The sequence below is a fragment of the Pseudomyrmex gracilis genome, unplaced genomic scaffold (assembly GCF_002006095.1).
Source record: "Pseudomyrmex gracilis isolate BER0280 unplaced genomic scaffold, ASM200609v1 scaffold_52, whole genome shotgun sequence".
In the NCBI taxonomy this organism is placed as follows: domain Eukaryota; kingdom Metazoa; phylum Arthropoda; class Insecta; order Hymenoptera; family Formicidae; genus Pseudomyrmex; species Pseudomyrmex gracilis.
This window is the reverse complement of record NW_018020636.1, coordinates 394,343-407,805: the sequence shown is the minus strand read 5'-3', so window position 1 is coordinate 407,805 and position 13,463 is coordinate 394,343. Positions and strand designations below refer to the sequence as shown.

General features: G+C 43.1%; 2 protein-coding genes across 5 annotated transcripts; both read left to right on the top strand.

Annotated features, from left to right (window-relative positions):
• Nucleotides 1–7,795: 7,795 nt before the first annotated feature.
• On the top strand, nt 7,796–11,371 carry LOC109853656 (protein SDA1 homolog). Of its 2 annotated transcripts, none has more exons than XM_020425966.1 (5): nt 7,796–8,659; nt 9,214–9,367; nt 9,650–9,855; nt 9,968–10,046; nt 10,157–11,371. In XM_020425966.1, exons 1-3 carry the CDS (start codon nt 8,096–8,098, stop codon nt 9,823–9,825), a joined length of 894 nt encoding a protein of 297 aa, XP_020281555.1. In that variant the 5' UTR covers nt 7,796–8,095; the 3' UTR covers nt 9,826–9,855; nt 9,968–10,046; nt 10,157–11,371. The 2 variants fall into 2 exon arrangements, with proteins under 2 accessions (XP_020281555.1, XP_020281557.1); XM_020425968.1 differs by having other exon boundaries at nt 7,797–8,659; nt 9,225–9,367.
• A 265-nt stretch (nt 11,372–11,636) lies between these two features.
• Nucleotides 11,637–13,381, top strand: LOC109853657 (phospholipid phosphatase 6-like). Of its 3 annotated transcripts, none has more exons than XM_020425969.1 (4): nt 11,637–12,011; nt 12,177–12,314; nt 12,486–12,579; nt 12,650–13,381. In XM_020425969.1, exons 1-4 carry the CDS (start codon nt 12,003–12,005, stop codon nt 13,033–13,035), a joined length of 627 nt encoding a protein of 208 aa, XP_020281558.1. In that variant the 5' UTR covers nt 11,637–12,002; the 3' UTR covers nt 13,036–13,381. The 3 variants fall into 3 exon arrangements, with proteins under 3 accessions (XP_020281558.1, XP_020281559.1, XP_020281560.1); XM_020425970.1 differs by having other exon boundaries at nt 12,119–12,314; XM_020425971.1 differs by having other exon boundaries at nt 11,648–11,729.
• Nucleotides 13,382–13,463: the final 82 nt, after the last annotated feature.

The following is a 13,463-nucleotide window of genomic DNA, read 5'->3' as shown; positions in this document are numbered from 1 at the left end:
GCTATGGGCAGCCATGCGGAATAGCGGCAGAAACGACTTCCAGGTTTTCGCGTTCCAAAAGATCAGCAACCGATAGAAAACGACGTGCCCGACCGAGAGACGTGATCTCTGACACGGCTGCGTTTTTCGACGCGAGAAAACGCGAATTGATTCGGAGAGAGAGAAGTCTTCTTGTTTTCTTTTCTCAGCGCTTGACGTCTGTCTGTCTAAAAACCGTTAACTCTTTCTCTGTGAGAAGGTATCTATCACAAATGTAATATGTAATAATAATATAAAATATCCATAGTGTGAGAGATGATGACTTTATGTTCATTTGCTATATAGCTTTCAGGTGGTATCACCTTAAACCATTTCCACGAGATGAGAGTGCGTTAAAAATCGTCAAAAACGAGTTCCGAAGATATCCTTTTGACGCGAGGATATTAAAACCGGTATACGCGGACGACGATGCGTAGATATCGTCTTACCTCAATGTCAGTGGCTCTTGGAATCCGTTCTGGTTACATTCATTAGAATCATTAACATTCGATAAGCGTGGGAGATAATGAGCGTCGTTCATTCTTCTTCATCTGAATTCTGTTGTTTGATCGATAGTTACTTTCTTTTTTTGTTTGAAGACGAGGAATTTCCATCAGTCCTACTGACATCGTTCTATCGATCAATCGCCCGCAAGTATCATTCGCTTTGATGTAATATTAATAAGACTCTCATCTCTTACTGCATTCTCGATTGATTGTGTACAACGTGCATATCTCGACAAGATGTATTTGAATTTTATTACTCTAAAAAAAAGAGATACAGTGTGTTCGTTCGATAATTCCCGTGCTTGTACGTTTTAGCGAGTATTTTTTTCCTAAAATATCGCTAGAGAGCACGAACTTGTATTTGTCAGTGATCAGACGCTGAAACTTTTGCAAAAGTTTTGCGCGCTTCTCAAGCGAAGGCTCGTCTTTTCACCCTTTTAATTAAGTCGCGTGTACGGTCGAAGCGTTATTAGCGCAGCGCTATGCGCCTCGGGATCGGCGAGAGAGGAGGATCGGGATAAGGCGGTCGCCATTAAAGTCGACGCGTTGCGTTGGAAAATATCGTGCGGCGTCGCATAAATATCGCGAGCGCAAGAGCCAATAATAAAATCGTAAAAGTGGCTCGGGGTTCAAAAGAGAAGGCGCGCCTCTTGGCGAAGCCGGGGTCTCCGTCGCAACTCGCGCGCGGTTGAACGCTCGCGATATTTAAGCCGATTCGCTCGCTCGCTCCCGCGCTAATGGCGTAGCGGCTACTTTTGCGCTCGAGAAAGAGAGAGAGAGAGAGAGAGAGAGAAAGAGAGAGACAGAGAGGGAGAGAGACTCGTTAAGCTTTTACCTCCTCTTTCACCGACCAGCTTCCTCCACTCGGATGTTGATACACGGGAGCGCGTGTAAAAACACGCATACACGCATTGGCGAGGCGCTCGACCTCGGTCGCTCCAATTCGCCTGTTAATTGGGCGACATTTTCGCCGTACGCCTTTTTTACGCTCCTGGCCTATCTCAACGAGCCTATATTCTTCCACCCTTTTCCCTCTCTCTCTCTCTCTCTCTTCTTCGAGCGGCTGTCGGAGCATAAATTACGGCGATTACCGCTGGCCACTGGAGTACGCGACTCTCTTTCCCTCTTTCTCTTTCTCTCTCTCTCGTCTTCTCTGGAGCCGATTCGGTTCGCACTAATTATCGGCTTGCCGCGTTTCCGCCGTTTCTCTATCGAGGCTCGCGATGGGATCCTTTCGAGAAACAGACGCCGCCGATAGAGAAATAAACGCCCGCGTTATGGCTCCGGACGTTAATACGCTCCTGGCGAGCTGCTCGCTTGCTTTTGCGCGCGAGCGCGCGCTACTACAACGTGGCGCTTAAAAGCGATCTCGCTACTGGTAGTACCGGAGATCGTCATCTAGATTGCGAAGGAAACTTTTTTCTCTACCCCCCGTTTTAGAATCGCGCCTTAACACCGGTTATCGACGCGAAAAAGCGACGCGCGCGCGACGTGCGACATGTTCCCAACAGGTGTACGCGGACGTAACACGAGATAGCTGCGTTATATAGGATTAGCATAAAAATCCGCGATGCGACCGCTGCGTTATCTCGATACAAACGGGCAAAATGCCAACGAACGACGACGTAAACTTCGCCGTGCCGGGCGTGTAAGAAGTTTATATCCTAGAAGCGCGCAGCTTCGTCGCAGTAACGAAGTCGGGGATTTACGAGGTTTTATATCGAAAGAAAGAGAGAGAGAGAGAGAGAGAGAAAGAGCCAAGAACAAAATCGAGACTGCGGAATGCAGCTGTGCTAATCGCGCGCATTTGGCCTACGATTCGAAGTCACCAATCCGCAGGCGTGATGAGACAACTTGTCCCACTGGGACAAACCGTCCGATTCCTGCGACAAGATATTCGTCGCAACCTACGCTCGCACGAAAGAAAGAAACAAGCGCAATGCACACGGACGAAAACGTCGCGAAACTGATACGCGCGAATCAAGCGGGACACTTATTTTCGCATCAGGCGCGAATCGTGAAATCAATTTGGCATTACAGAGAGAGATCTCCCTGGCAAATGAGAAGTATATACGCGCGTTATTCGAAGCAATGTAACATTTTATACAAGTTGCACATTAAGGAGCACATTTAGGTTTCAGAAGCGAATAAAAAAAAAAATAATATTTCTCGTTAAACGTTAGATTTTCCATATCTGCAAAAATTATTTTTTTTTTCACGATTTTTTACCGTTGAAGTCTAACTCTGAAAAATATTAATTTTTACTGTTTCAGTTTTTATTTGTTACAGAAAGTTCACTCAAATTGTTCAAGAATTGAATTCTTCGTCCACGCGTCTCTCCGGGAAGGAGACTTACGTCTTCGTTACAATTGCCCGCAATGGTATCAATGAAGGCTAATGGATCCTCTGTCGCTTTCCATTAAGGATACTGTCGGCGTAACCGCGCGCGTGGCAAAAACGTATCCCTCGCGCATAGGTGGAATCGCGACAGGATGAGACGGTTGGGTACGTATCCTGAATAACGGCGTGTTTTTTTTTTTTTTTTTTTTTTTCCAGCATGCGAAACGCAGAGGTCTTGGTGCCTGGCCGTACGGAGCGTATATATCTCGTCCGACACATAAATTTATCGCGAGGCCGATCAGCGCTAATAAGACGGCGCGCGGCGGCAGCCACGCGCTGTCTTCGAACGAGCGCGTTCTTCTCCAACCAGTTTCCCGATATAACCGGCATTTTTCATCGGACCGTCAGGCCGATGCCTCTCGTTACACCGGTGTGTGGTTCCCCTGCCGGACTCGCCACCTTCGTGTGATTTGTCCGTTCCGAACGAGCTCTCGGTAGCTCTCGTTCGAGATTTCTCTCTTCTATCTCTTTCTCTCTCTTCTTCTCGAGACGACAAACTCGTTTTTCGTACTCACCATTCAAACTGCTCGCGATCTCAGCGAACGTGCGTCAATTACTCACAAGCGCGACAAGCGCGATTGGACCAATCGCTCTCAGTGTAACGACGACAAGCAGAACGCGTTTGCGCTATCCATTCAATCGGTCGCACCCGCAAAACCGAACGCGCGCGGCGTGTAAACGTCCCGGGAGTGTTCGCCGCGACGCCGTCCTTCGCCACCAGAGACGAGAAACGAGAGACTCGTCGGGATCTCTCGTCTTGATGCTCTTCCGCAGGCGGTAAGCCCGGAGCAGGCGAGAACAGAGCCGCAATTTGCGTAATTGCGATGCATCCTTCGCTCGCGTCCATCCGCCACGAAGGGAAACGGCCACGACACGACCCTCCTGCGGCCCTTTTCTAGACACCCCGCCGTTTTCGTAGCTTCTCTCTCTCTTTCTTTTTCTTCCCTTGGTCCATACGTCCGTCCGTCTGTATCTTACGTACGGTATAGATGGAAATTTTACCATGCAAGCTACCCCCCCGAGCTACTTCGGCGCGCGGACTGCGGTGCAACGCCAATTAGTTGCATTCAACGCCTCGCTTTCTGCGTCGCCGCGGCACAGGTGCCAGGGGTGTGATTTCCGATGTCGGTAATCGCAATTCCGGAATGTCGATTGACGGTAGGAGAAAGCAAGCGAGCGAGCGAGCAAACGAGCGATAAAGAGAGAGAGAGAGAGAGAGTGGTATGCGCCGCATGTTGGTCGTCCGCGCGGCTGTTCACCGGGTGCGCACTCTCTGCGCGAGATCTGCATAATAATATTATAATTCACAGAACGATTCACGGTGCGCTTCTCTTCCCTCGGATGCCGCCGGTGCATGAATGGCGAGCGATGCGCGTTTCAAACGGAAACATACGTTGGCGCGATACGCGATGTTCGCGGCATGTGGTATTAATTTTATTTATGGCGTACGCAACAAAGTAATAATTCGGATAAGATGAACGCGCGAGTCGCGCTCCTCGTAATCCGCGCGCGAGTTCGCGCCCCCTCCGTAATCTGCGAGCGAATCGCTCGCGGCTCGCGGACCGGAATGTTAACCGAAGCGTGATGATTCTCGTCTATTTCGCGTTATCGTATAGAGAAAAGATTATCCTGTATCTGTGTCTGATTGCATTCAAGGCACTTTCAACAGGTTTGGGTGAAATAATGCTGCGCGCCGTGTGTTTTACGAAGTAGTCACGGATATATCAGCGCGGTATGCGATTTGAATGGTCGCGTGCTTATGACGCATCTTGTAACAGCTAATATATGTTTTCCCGATCACTTCGCATTTTACTTGAACTAAGAAGAGAGACTTTTGAGAGGTAATTTGTACGTCGCGCAAACTCACGTGGCAACAATAAAGTTTGTGAAATTTCATTGGCGCGCATTTTACACACCGTTCTCAAAGCGGTAAATCGATTTTCGGACAGCCGGTAATTATGCTATCAGCCTAATCAAGTGCGCGCGTAAATATTCCGATCGGCTTGCGGGACGCGTGTTGTACTGCAAATTGGATGCACATATTTTACGAGGAGCGCGAGGAGTGATTTAATACCGGCGGAATGTACCGGTAGTTAGGCACAAAATTGCGACAGGCTATATCCTCGCCTTTTTACTCTTCGTCAACATCGACGAGATGCGCAAGAAAAAAAAAACACGGCGGAAAAAGCGCTCGTTACATTCCGGCCGTGACGCGACACGCGAAGCCGCATTTAAGCTGATGCGTCCAGGACGACGACGCGTATCTGTTTTCGACGACGTGCCCGCTTTCGATGACCTACGAAGAGTCCAGTTGGAGATAAATGGCATCGTAATGAACATTCCATTCAGCGGAATTATCTGAATGGAGAAGAGTATTTTCCGCGGCCGACTGGTTTTCGTGCGTGTATAATTTTAAACTAGATCTTATACGACCTTCTGTGTTTTGAGGATTTTTCTCCAATTTTCTAAGAGATCGACAAACGCTTGTTTTTTTTTTCAACAAAACATGATTCCTAATTTTCTATCTTCTCGCAGATTTCGATACATCTCGATACGCTTGATGCAGTATGATGCAATACGCGGCTTCTTGTTTCCTGAAATTTTCAATTTCTCTTAAGTTACATCCTCGCAATCCCGTACCTCCCGCGCGTACCGCTATCTTGTGTCTTTCTAAATTTTCTGATGTGTCAATAGATATGCTCTCGTCGTAGTGCGTGACTCGCGTGCGTACGCGCGCGCTCATCGCGAGCCACACGCGACTGCGGGAGCGGCTCGCGGGCGCGCCCTGTGCGCATCTTGCCTACTTCACCCCGCCAACCCGGCGCATGCATCTTCTCTCGTGTGTGTGCGTGTCGGTGCACTCTCGGGACGCGAGATCAGCAAATCTAAGATCGTGCAACTGGTGTCCGGTGGCGTGTCCGCCGGTACGGCTGGCGGTGCGAGCGAGACAACGCGACGTGCACGCTAAGTCGAGGAACGAAGAGTGAAGGATGAAGGAACCCGGGGAGGAAGGTGACGGTGGTGAGGCCCCGAAGAAGAAGAAGAAAGAGGAGAAGGAGGAGGAGGAAGAGGAGGGAAGAGAGAGGTGGAATGCGCGGTTCTCTCGAAGGAGGGGCTGTCGGCGGTGAAAAATCACGCACCCCCCTCCCGCCACCACGGGCAAGAGCGCAGCATCTGCTCTACATACCCTGGCTCTCAACCTATCTGCCTACGTCGTCGGACGACCTGTAAAAATCGCTCAATCGATGACCTCGAAGCGCACCTTCGCGCCCGTGGTGCATGCGATAATCGATTCCCCGGACTCGCTCTGCCAGCTCCTCGAAATAATTGTGCCGCGCGCGAGATAATTATGGCTTTCACGGATTATGAACGCACCGTGTTCTTTCTTCGTGATATGCTGGCACGGCAGGTACTTTGATGATAAATTTACTCTCCTCACGATCTCGCAAATCGAAGCCAGAAAGAGAGAGAGAGAAAGAGAGAGAGAAAGAGAGAGAAAGCTTTTTGGGAAAGTTTTTCCAGTAAACTGGAAACACAAAAACGCGAAACACACACATATTAATTGTCTAATTAATATAATTCACATTCCGCGTGTGATAATTGTCGTGGAATTTACGTATATCGTTCCCTTTAACAAAAGCTTTTTATATTTTACATCAAACTAATTAATGCTTGATAACATTTTCTATGAAGACATCTTTTTTTATTCGTGACTTTATGTTACTCTTTTGCACACCTAATGAATCATCTCGCATATTCACGCATTCGATAGATAATTGCAGCTATTTTTAAAAAGACTCTCGCACGCGATCACGCGGACTTCTGCGAAGGCACGAGGTAGCTCATCAATGAGAACCTCGAAGAATCGGAGTAGCAGAGCAAGATATACGTGTGCTGGCTGGGCTACCGGTCGGTCGGGTCGGGTCGCTGTTCTCCTGTGTTTCGTCTCTCTCTCTCTCTCTCTCTCTCTCTTTCTCTTTTGCACTCTTTTGCTCTGTTTTGTCCGTTTCTCTGCCTTCCTCTTTTCACCTCCCGGCTTATTTCGCTCGCTCTCGCCCTTTCTCTCCCCGTGAGAGCATCCCTCTCTTTCTCCGCCGCGCTGCCGCTCACTCCCGAGAGTTGTTGTTCGACTGTTTTATTACTTTTATAAACGCTGCCGCCACGATGCGCTACTACTTGGGATCGGCGCGGCGGCGGCGGCGGCGGGCGTTTCCTTTGTTGGTTCACCACGCTCCATTGTTGCTCGCAGAAAGATGCGAATTTTAATTTGATATTGTCTAATATTATTTATGTATGCACGCGACTAGAGAGAAACCGGGAGAGCGCTCTCTCCCGCCTCTCGGTCACATCGTGCCCCGTCGACTTTCTTCCATTCAACGGTAGACACATCTATTTCCGACGACTTAACTCCAACATCGAAGAGATGCTACGATACGAATCCTGAATTCAGTTGTTTTTCCGCGCGTATTTTTTCGGTCAAATAAATCTGGAATAAGATTATTTATACTTAGACAGTAGTGCGCACGTCAACGTTACTTAACGTTGTTGCATCGTAATTTTTCAAAGAACCCTTCTATCCCTCGCAACTTATTACGCGTGTGTTGTAAGAAGAGAAATCTTGCCCCCGATAATCTCTTATAATCAATCCCCTCAATAATATCTGACCTATTCTGCAGTATTCTTGGCTTGTCCTTCAATGTGTTCAGAACCCCGTGACAAATTGTCCCGCGCGCGTTTGCCATAAACCGTAATCTAATTATCGACATGTGCGTGGTGTGTGTCCGCCGACGAGGCAGACTTGCGCGTATCGTACGTGCGCGGTCCAACCTGGGGAAATCAATATCGCAGCCAACGTCCAGGTTCACTTGGAACTTGCCAGCACGACGGTACGCGCAACAGTTGCGTTGGGACGAGGAACAAGTACGAATCGTCGCGCGCGCGCGAGCGCGGGCGGTCGATACCGTTGTTTACGATCATTGAAAAGTGCGTCCGCCCGAGTCAAAGTTGCGGTAACGTCGGTTTAAACCTTTGAGAATTCTCCGAAGAAGAACCGCAATTTCAAATGCGGTCCGATACGCTCCGCGTTGCCATGGAAACTCGCGCGAATCACTTCAGCATCGAACTCAGCATACTCAGGTAAACAACGTGGTTGCTGCGGATACTTCGCCAAGATGACCGAGACGCGATTGTCGTTGGGTATTAATCTGAGTCTTTTTATGATAATCGCGATATTCGGCGTACTTCTGTCGATGCCGTTGCGATTGTTGTTCGAGGCGAATTACTCGGCTCAAAGTCAGAAGAAAGACGAGCGCAATGTCACTGATTTGGAGAAAGACAAGGAACCTCTGGTACTGATGGATTATCGAAAATTGAAACGCTGTCCAAATTTGCAATACGAGAGTCGCTTGATGTCCGTCTTCGTCAGCGATTACGACAAAAATTGCACGTACGTGCAAGACGACTACGATGATGATGATGATGACGACGACGATGATGACGATGATGATGACAGCGACTCTGAAGAGGAAGAAAATAACAGAGAGAAGGATGCGGACGATGAGATCTGCGTGCCCAAGAGGGACATCGCCGAAGTGAAAGAAAACGCTGAAGAGATCTTGAAAACACGTCAGATGAAGTCCGTCACGGTGGCAGGCCACATACTCGTGACGATGCTGGTCGTATCAGTAATAGCTGCTCTCGTTGAAGTACTGCGAATACGCTTCGCCAGGGAAAAAGTACTGCGCTACATTCGTATTACCCAACTTCTCTTCTCAAGTTCTTGCGTTGAAACTTTTAGCATCTCTAAAGCGTCTCTTTGAGACGCGCTAGAATACTCGAGTCAAAAGTTTATCTCACAAAGATGTATTTTTCTTCTCGAGTTTTCGCTTGTTGTTTTTTTTTTTTTTTTTTTTTGTGAAAGTAACGAGTTTTATATTAGCAAACAATTTTACTTAAACGCTTCATGTATTTTATTTCAACGCAAGAGCAAATTTAATTGCGCACTCCCCTGAATTATTTGAGCACTATCTATTGTTATCTACGCACTAGTCCGATATATTTGCACTTGTGTATTTGTCAAACGTAATAATTAGATTACCAATTGAGCGTGTATGTTATGTATGTAATTTGCACCACACTCGTAATCAGTTGCGATATTCGGCAGAGACCGACGGATATAAAACGCTTCGCTATATTTTCCTTGCGGAGCTAAGTAGAAAACCGTCTCTCGATGCTCGGATAGACACGCATTCGTGAAATGTTGCACTCTCTCTTTTCAAAAATGCATAAGGATTCGTCTAGGGCAGGCACGATTACCTCGAGGAGGAGATGCTCCTCCAGCGTGGACCTTCCCGTCACAAGACGTCCCATTTCAAGAGAATTAATTAGGAGTCAAATGTCCTTTGAGATGCCTGGAATGCACCGTCCTCCTTTGCGTCTGTTAGGTAATGCAAAAGAGAAATAATAAAATATATAATTACGTAATAAATATATAATTACGTAAATATAATTGAGTTTTTAATTAAACTCTAGAAAGTGTTAAAAAATAAATATATTGCTTAGTGAGAATTGCAGTGAGATTGCTTTTTGTAATGATGTCTTCAATTTAATTTACAACGAACAAAAATGACACTCGTAATCAGCACGAGAACGTTTCAATTCGATTAGCGCGGGGAACCGTATAAAACGGAAATATTTAATTACCTTTTTCCCCCCTCATCTCCCAGGAGCGCGGCCGCCTCCGCTCATTCGTCGCTCTTCGTTTCCAATACCACAAGCGAAGCAAGCAGCCACCTCGTCTTTTTGCGGTACGCCGAACATGCGGCGTCAATCGGCTGAATCGGACGAAGAAGTCGTCGCCAATGCTCTTCATCATCGCATCCGTCTGATCCGACGCCATTAAAAAGACGGCACGAGAATACATATATCTTACGTGAGACCAGTTTTGTTTTATTTCTTCGGAGAATTGTGCCGCACATTGTGAGTAACAAATAAGCGATGAACGTTTTAATTTGTTTTTTTTTTCTTTTTTTTTTTTTTTTCAGTCTCATTTTCAGATGATGGAACTCTTTGCATCCGCATCAGTGACAACGCTAACAGGGTATACGCGTCTTTAGCCGAATGGTACGCTCTTGAATGCGATATAAATTTTGTAGTTAGATATTAGAAGATTACAATGCACACTGTTTCAAACTTCAAAAGATACGTGTGGATATGTTGTCGATTATTAACAGGTGATACGCAACGCGCAACAATCATGTCCAATGTCCTTTGTAAATGCTCGTCGAAGTCTTCCGCTCAGGCACAGATTCACAGTTGTATCTTCCAGTTGCATCCTTTAGGCGGCTTCAATAGTGCTCCATCTCCAAGGACGCTTTTTGTTATATCACGCTATCGATTAAGTTCTGCTTTCTAACCGAGCGATATTTTGCGCTATAATGAAGTAATTGAGAAGAATTGACACACAAATTCGATAATTTAAAATATAATTATACAGCAGATCACACGGTGGAAAGCTGAATTGCCATAACACATATATTACGTCTCTTATCTACGCTTGTAAACAATTTCTATTTACATTGTTTACAAACAATACAGAAGAAATTTGCAATTAATAACTTATCGATGTGTGTGATAATTTATGTATCTCTTCTGCAATCTTATTGTCGCTATATAAAAACTACACAGTGTTCTTTCCAAGAGATGTTCTATTGTGGAGATACGCACATGCACGTTAAAAAAAAAAACTTATTCTTCTATATATAAAATCAACGATAACAAAATTTTTGGCTTAAAATTAAGACGAGTGCAAACAATTTGTATTTTTTAAAATAATGTTTTTCTGACATTTTTCTCGTGACATTCTTTGCATGAAATGATCAAATAAAATAAATAAATGTATTTTCAAATTAAAACAGTACAACGATTGAACGTCCTTATTCTTGTGTGTACAACTTCTATCATTTTCTTAAGAGATTTCCAGAAAAATTATATAAATTATATATATAAACGAACGTGTTGTTTCTTGTGAAAGTTATAACAATGAACTATATTTATGTCACATATATATATAAAAATACAGATAAACGTATATTGTACTGTGGTTTCGCAAAGAGACTGCAAATAATTTTGAAAATAGTATTTTTATGTATTTTCATAATTGAGAGATGTATAATTGTGCTTCTGTACTAACGAGTCCCTGAAACCTATAATCCTGTGATCATCTTTCTTCCGTATATGATGCGTACAAAATACAAGTACCGATTATGGAATATATATATATATATATATATACATATATATGTACGTTATACGTTTTCAAAAACTGTGATACGCTTTCTCACGTTTGTGTCATTGCATAAAACATGTTGAAAACAAAGAAAATATATTCAAAGAAGATATATTCATTCTAACAACATAAACAAAGAAAATATATTCATTCTAAAGAAGCGTTGAATGTGTTATTTTTTAAAAAACATATACTGCACTTATACATTATCCACACGATGTACGATAAAATGATATCTGTCAAAGTTTCGCCTGAGATGTAGGCAACTTACTATACCCAGGAGCAGTAAGTTGCCTTTTGTGTTTTTTTCTTGTCGGTAAGGTAAAAGTATTTGATATACACGCATGCAACGGGAAACTTTCATATTTAACTACGTACGCCATCTGGCGAGTAGTTCGGATATTTCGTTGCAGAACGCATTCCCAATCAATATGGATAAGATCTCCCAGCTCTCACTTTTGACTTTGACTTTGTGCGCGTGACGCACGTACGTGCGCACAGGAATCGTGTGAAAAGATGTAATATATAATTTGAATAGTTTATAATTCGTTAAAAATTTTTTGCGATCACAAAAAGTTCTAAATGGCAAACCAGCGCGTATATATGCGTACATTACGATCTTTCGCGAATGAGTTTTGTGTGCGCACATTTGTATTCAGCTGTTCTCTGTGATATGTTGGATAATTCCTTTATTTTATACATACTGTAGAGTGTAGATAATGTGATTTACCAACCAAATTATCGGACGTTTTTTATCTCTCGTGAATGACTGATTAAGTAAGAAAAAGAACATGGAAACGGTAACTATTATATTTTATTCATTGTGAAATTTTTTTTTGTTGTTTCTTAATCATCTTTCTTTAAAATTGTTATTTAGTAATTTAAATCAGCATTGTATTTTTTTCAGACACATGAAACATTCGTTGTAAGAAATAAAATAAAAAGTTATATCTTATAATTTTCAGTCTGGAAAGAAAGATCAACGTATGATGATGTGGCAGAGAATATTAACAATGGATGTACATGCAACAACTGAGGTTGTCACTTGGTTAGAAAAGTACTTACCTTTGGAACAATTAAAAATACATTATCAGTTGCTAGAGGTATGTGTAAATAATCATAATGTGTATTATTCAATAATTGTTAACTATTTATTTTACTGTACATGCTATTATATGAAACTAACTTTTTGTGAAACTAAACTTTTGAGCAACAATATTGTTATTTATAATGAATGAACTTGTCTTAATTTATTTGTTCTTGTTGTAAAACAGATATCATGTCACGGCTTACCTTGGTTAATAATTACTCTCATGTTACTTATCTTTGAAGATGAACATTTTGAATTGCAAATGAATCTTCTGATAGGTAATATTAAAAATACTATTAGTTATAACATTAATCTAGATAATGCAAAAATAACAGGATAATACTACAGGATTGCTGCTGGATATTGCGGTGATTGGTACACTCAAGGCGATTGTAAAAAGGAAAAGACCAGCTCCTATTGACGACCCACTTGCTGTGGGTCCTGATGTTTATTCTTTCCCATCAGGACACGCTTCTCGTTCTGCGTATCTTGTGTATTTCTTCCTTCGTATCTCGCCAATAGCATTAATATATATTCCACCTTTATTAGCATGGTCCTTTTACGTATGTATGTCCAGATTGTTATTGAAAAGACATTATATATTTGATGTGTATGTCGGAGTGCTTTTGGGTGTAATGGAAGGTCTGTTCGTACATTATATTTATTTGGATAGAAAAACATGCACATATGCCATTCACAAAGTAACGAAATTGTTTGGATTAGTTGGAAAATAGACATCTTTCACTAGATGTTGTCTTTTAAATAGCATTTGTTTATATTTGACTGTGAACAGATGAAATATGCATTTAAGCGTGTATGGTGAAATGTTTGGTGATATTTTTATTTTATTGTTTATGTGCAAGTGGAAATTTTTTTATAATCGCGAATGGATAATTTACTAACATTGGGAAACCAAAAATTTGTTAGAATTCTCAATTTTTTTGTATCATTGGTAAATACGAGGTCCATGTAAGTTAACAAAAACCCTGAAGGTGACAAAGAATGTGTGAAAAAGTGTAAAACAGGGTTCGATAAATTTATATAAAATAATAAAATTGTATACAAATAAAAATTATATATGTACAATAATAAAATTTATATCGGGTGTATGTAAAATAATAGAAATATTGGATGTGAAAAGTTTTTTTTTTTTTTTTTTTTT

Coding starts and splice junctions, on each gene's coding strand:
- LOC109853656 (XM_020425966.1), top strand. CDS start 8,096: ATGACCGAGACGCGATTGTCGTTGGGTATTAATCTGAGTCTTTTTATG. Junction 8,660..9,213: donor TACGCTTCGCCAGGGAAAAA/GTACTGCGCTAC, acceptor AAAATGCATAAG/GATTCGTCTAGGGCAGGCAC. Junction 9,368..9,649: donor TCCTCCTTTGCGTCTGTTAG/GTAATGCAAAAG, acceptor CTCATCTCCCAG/GAGCGCGGCCGCCTCCGCTC.
- LOC109853657 (XM_020425969.1), top strand. Junction 12,315..12,485: donor TACATTATCAGTTGCTAGAG/GTATGTGTAAAT, acceptor GTTGTAAAACAG/ATATCATGTCACGGCTTACC. Junction 12,580..12,649: donor GCAAATGAATCTTCTGATAG/GTAATATTAAAA, acceptor ATAATACTACAG/GATTGCTGCTGGATATTGCG.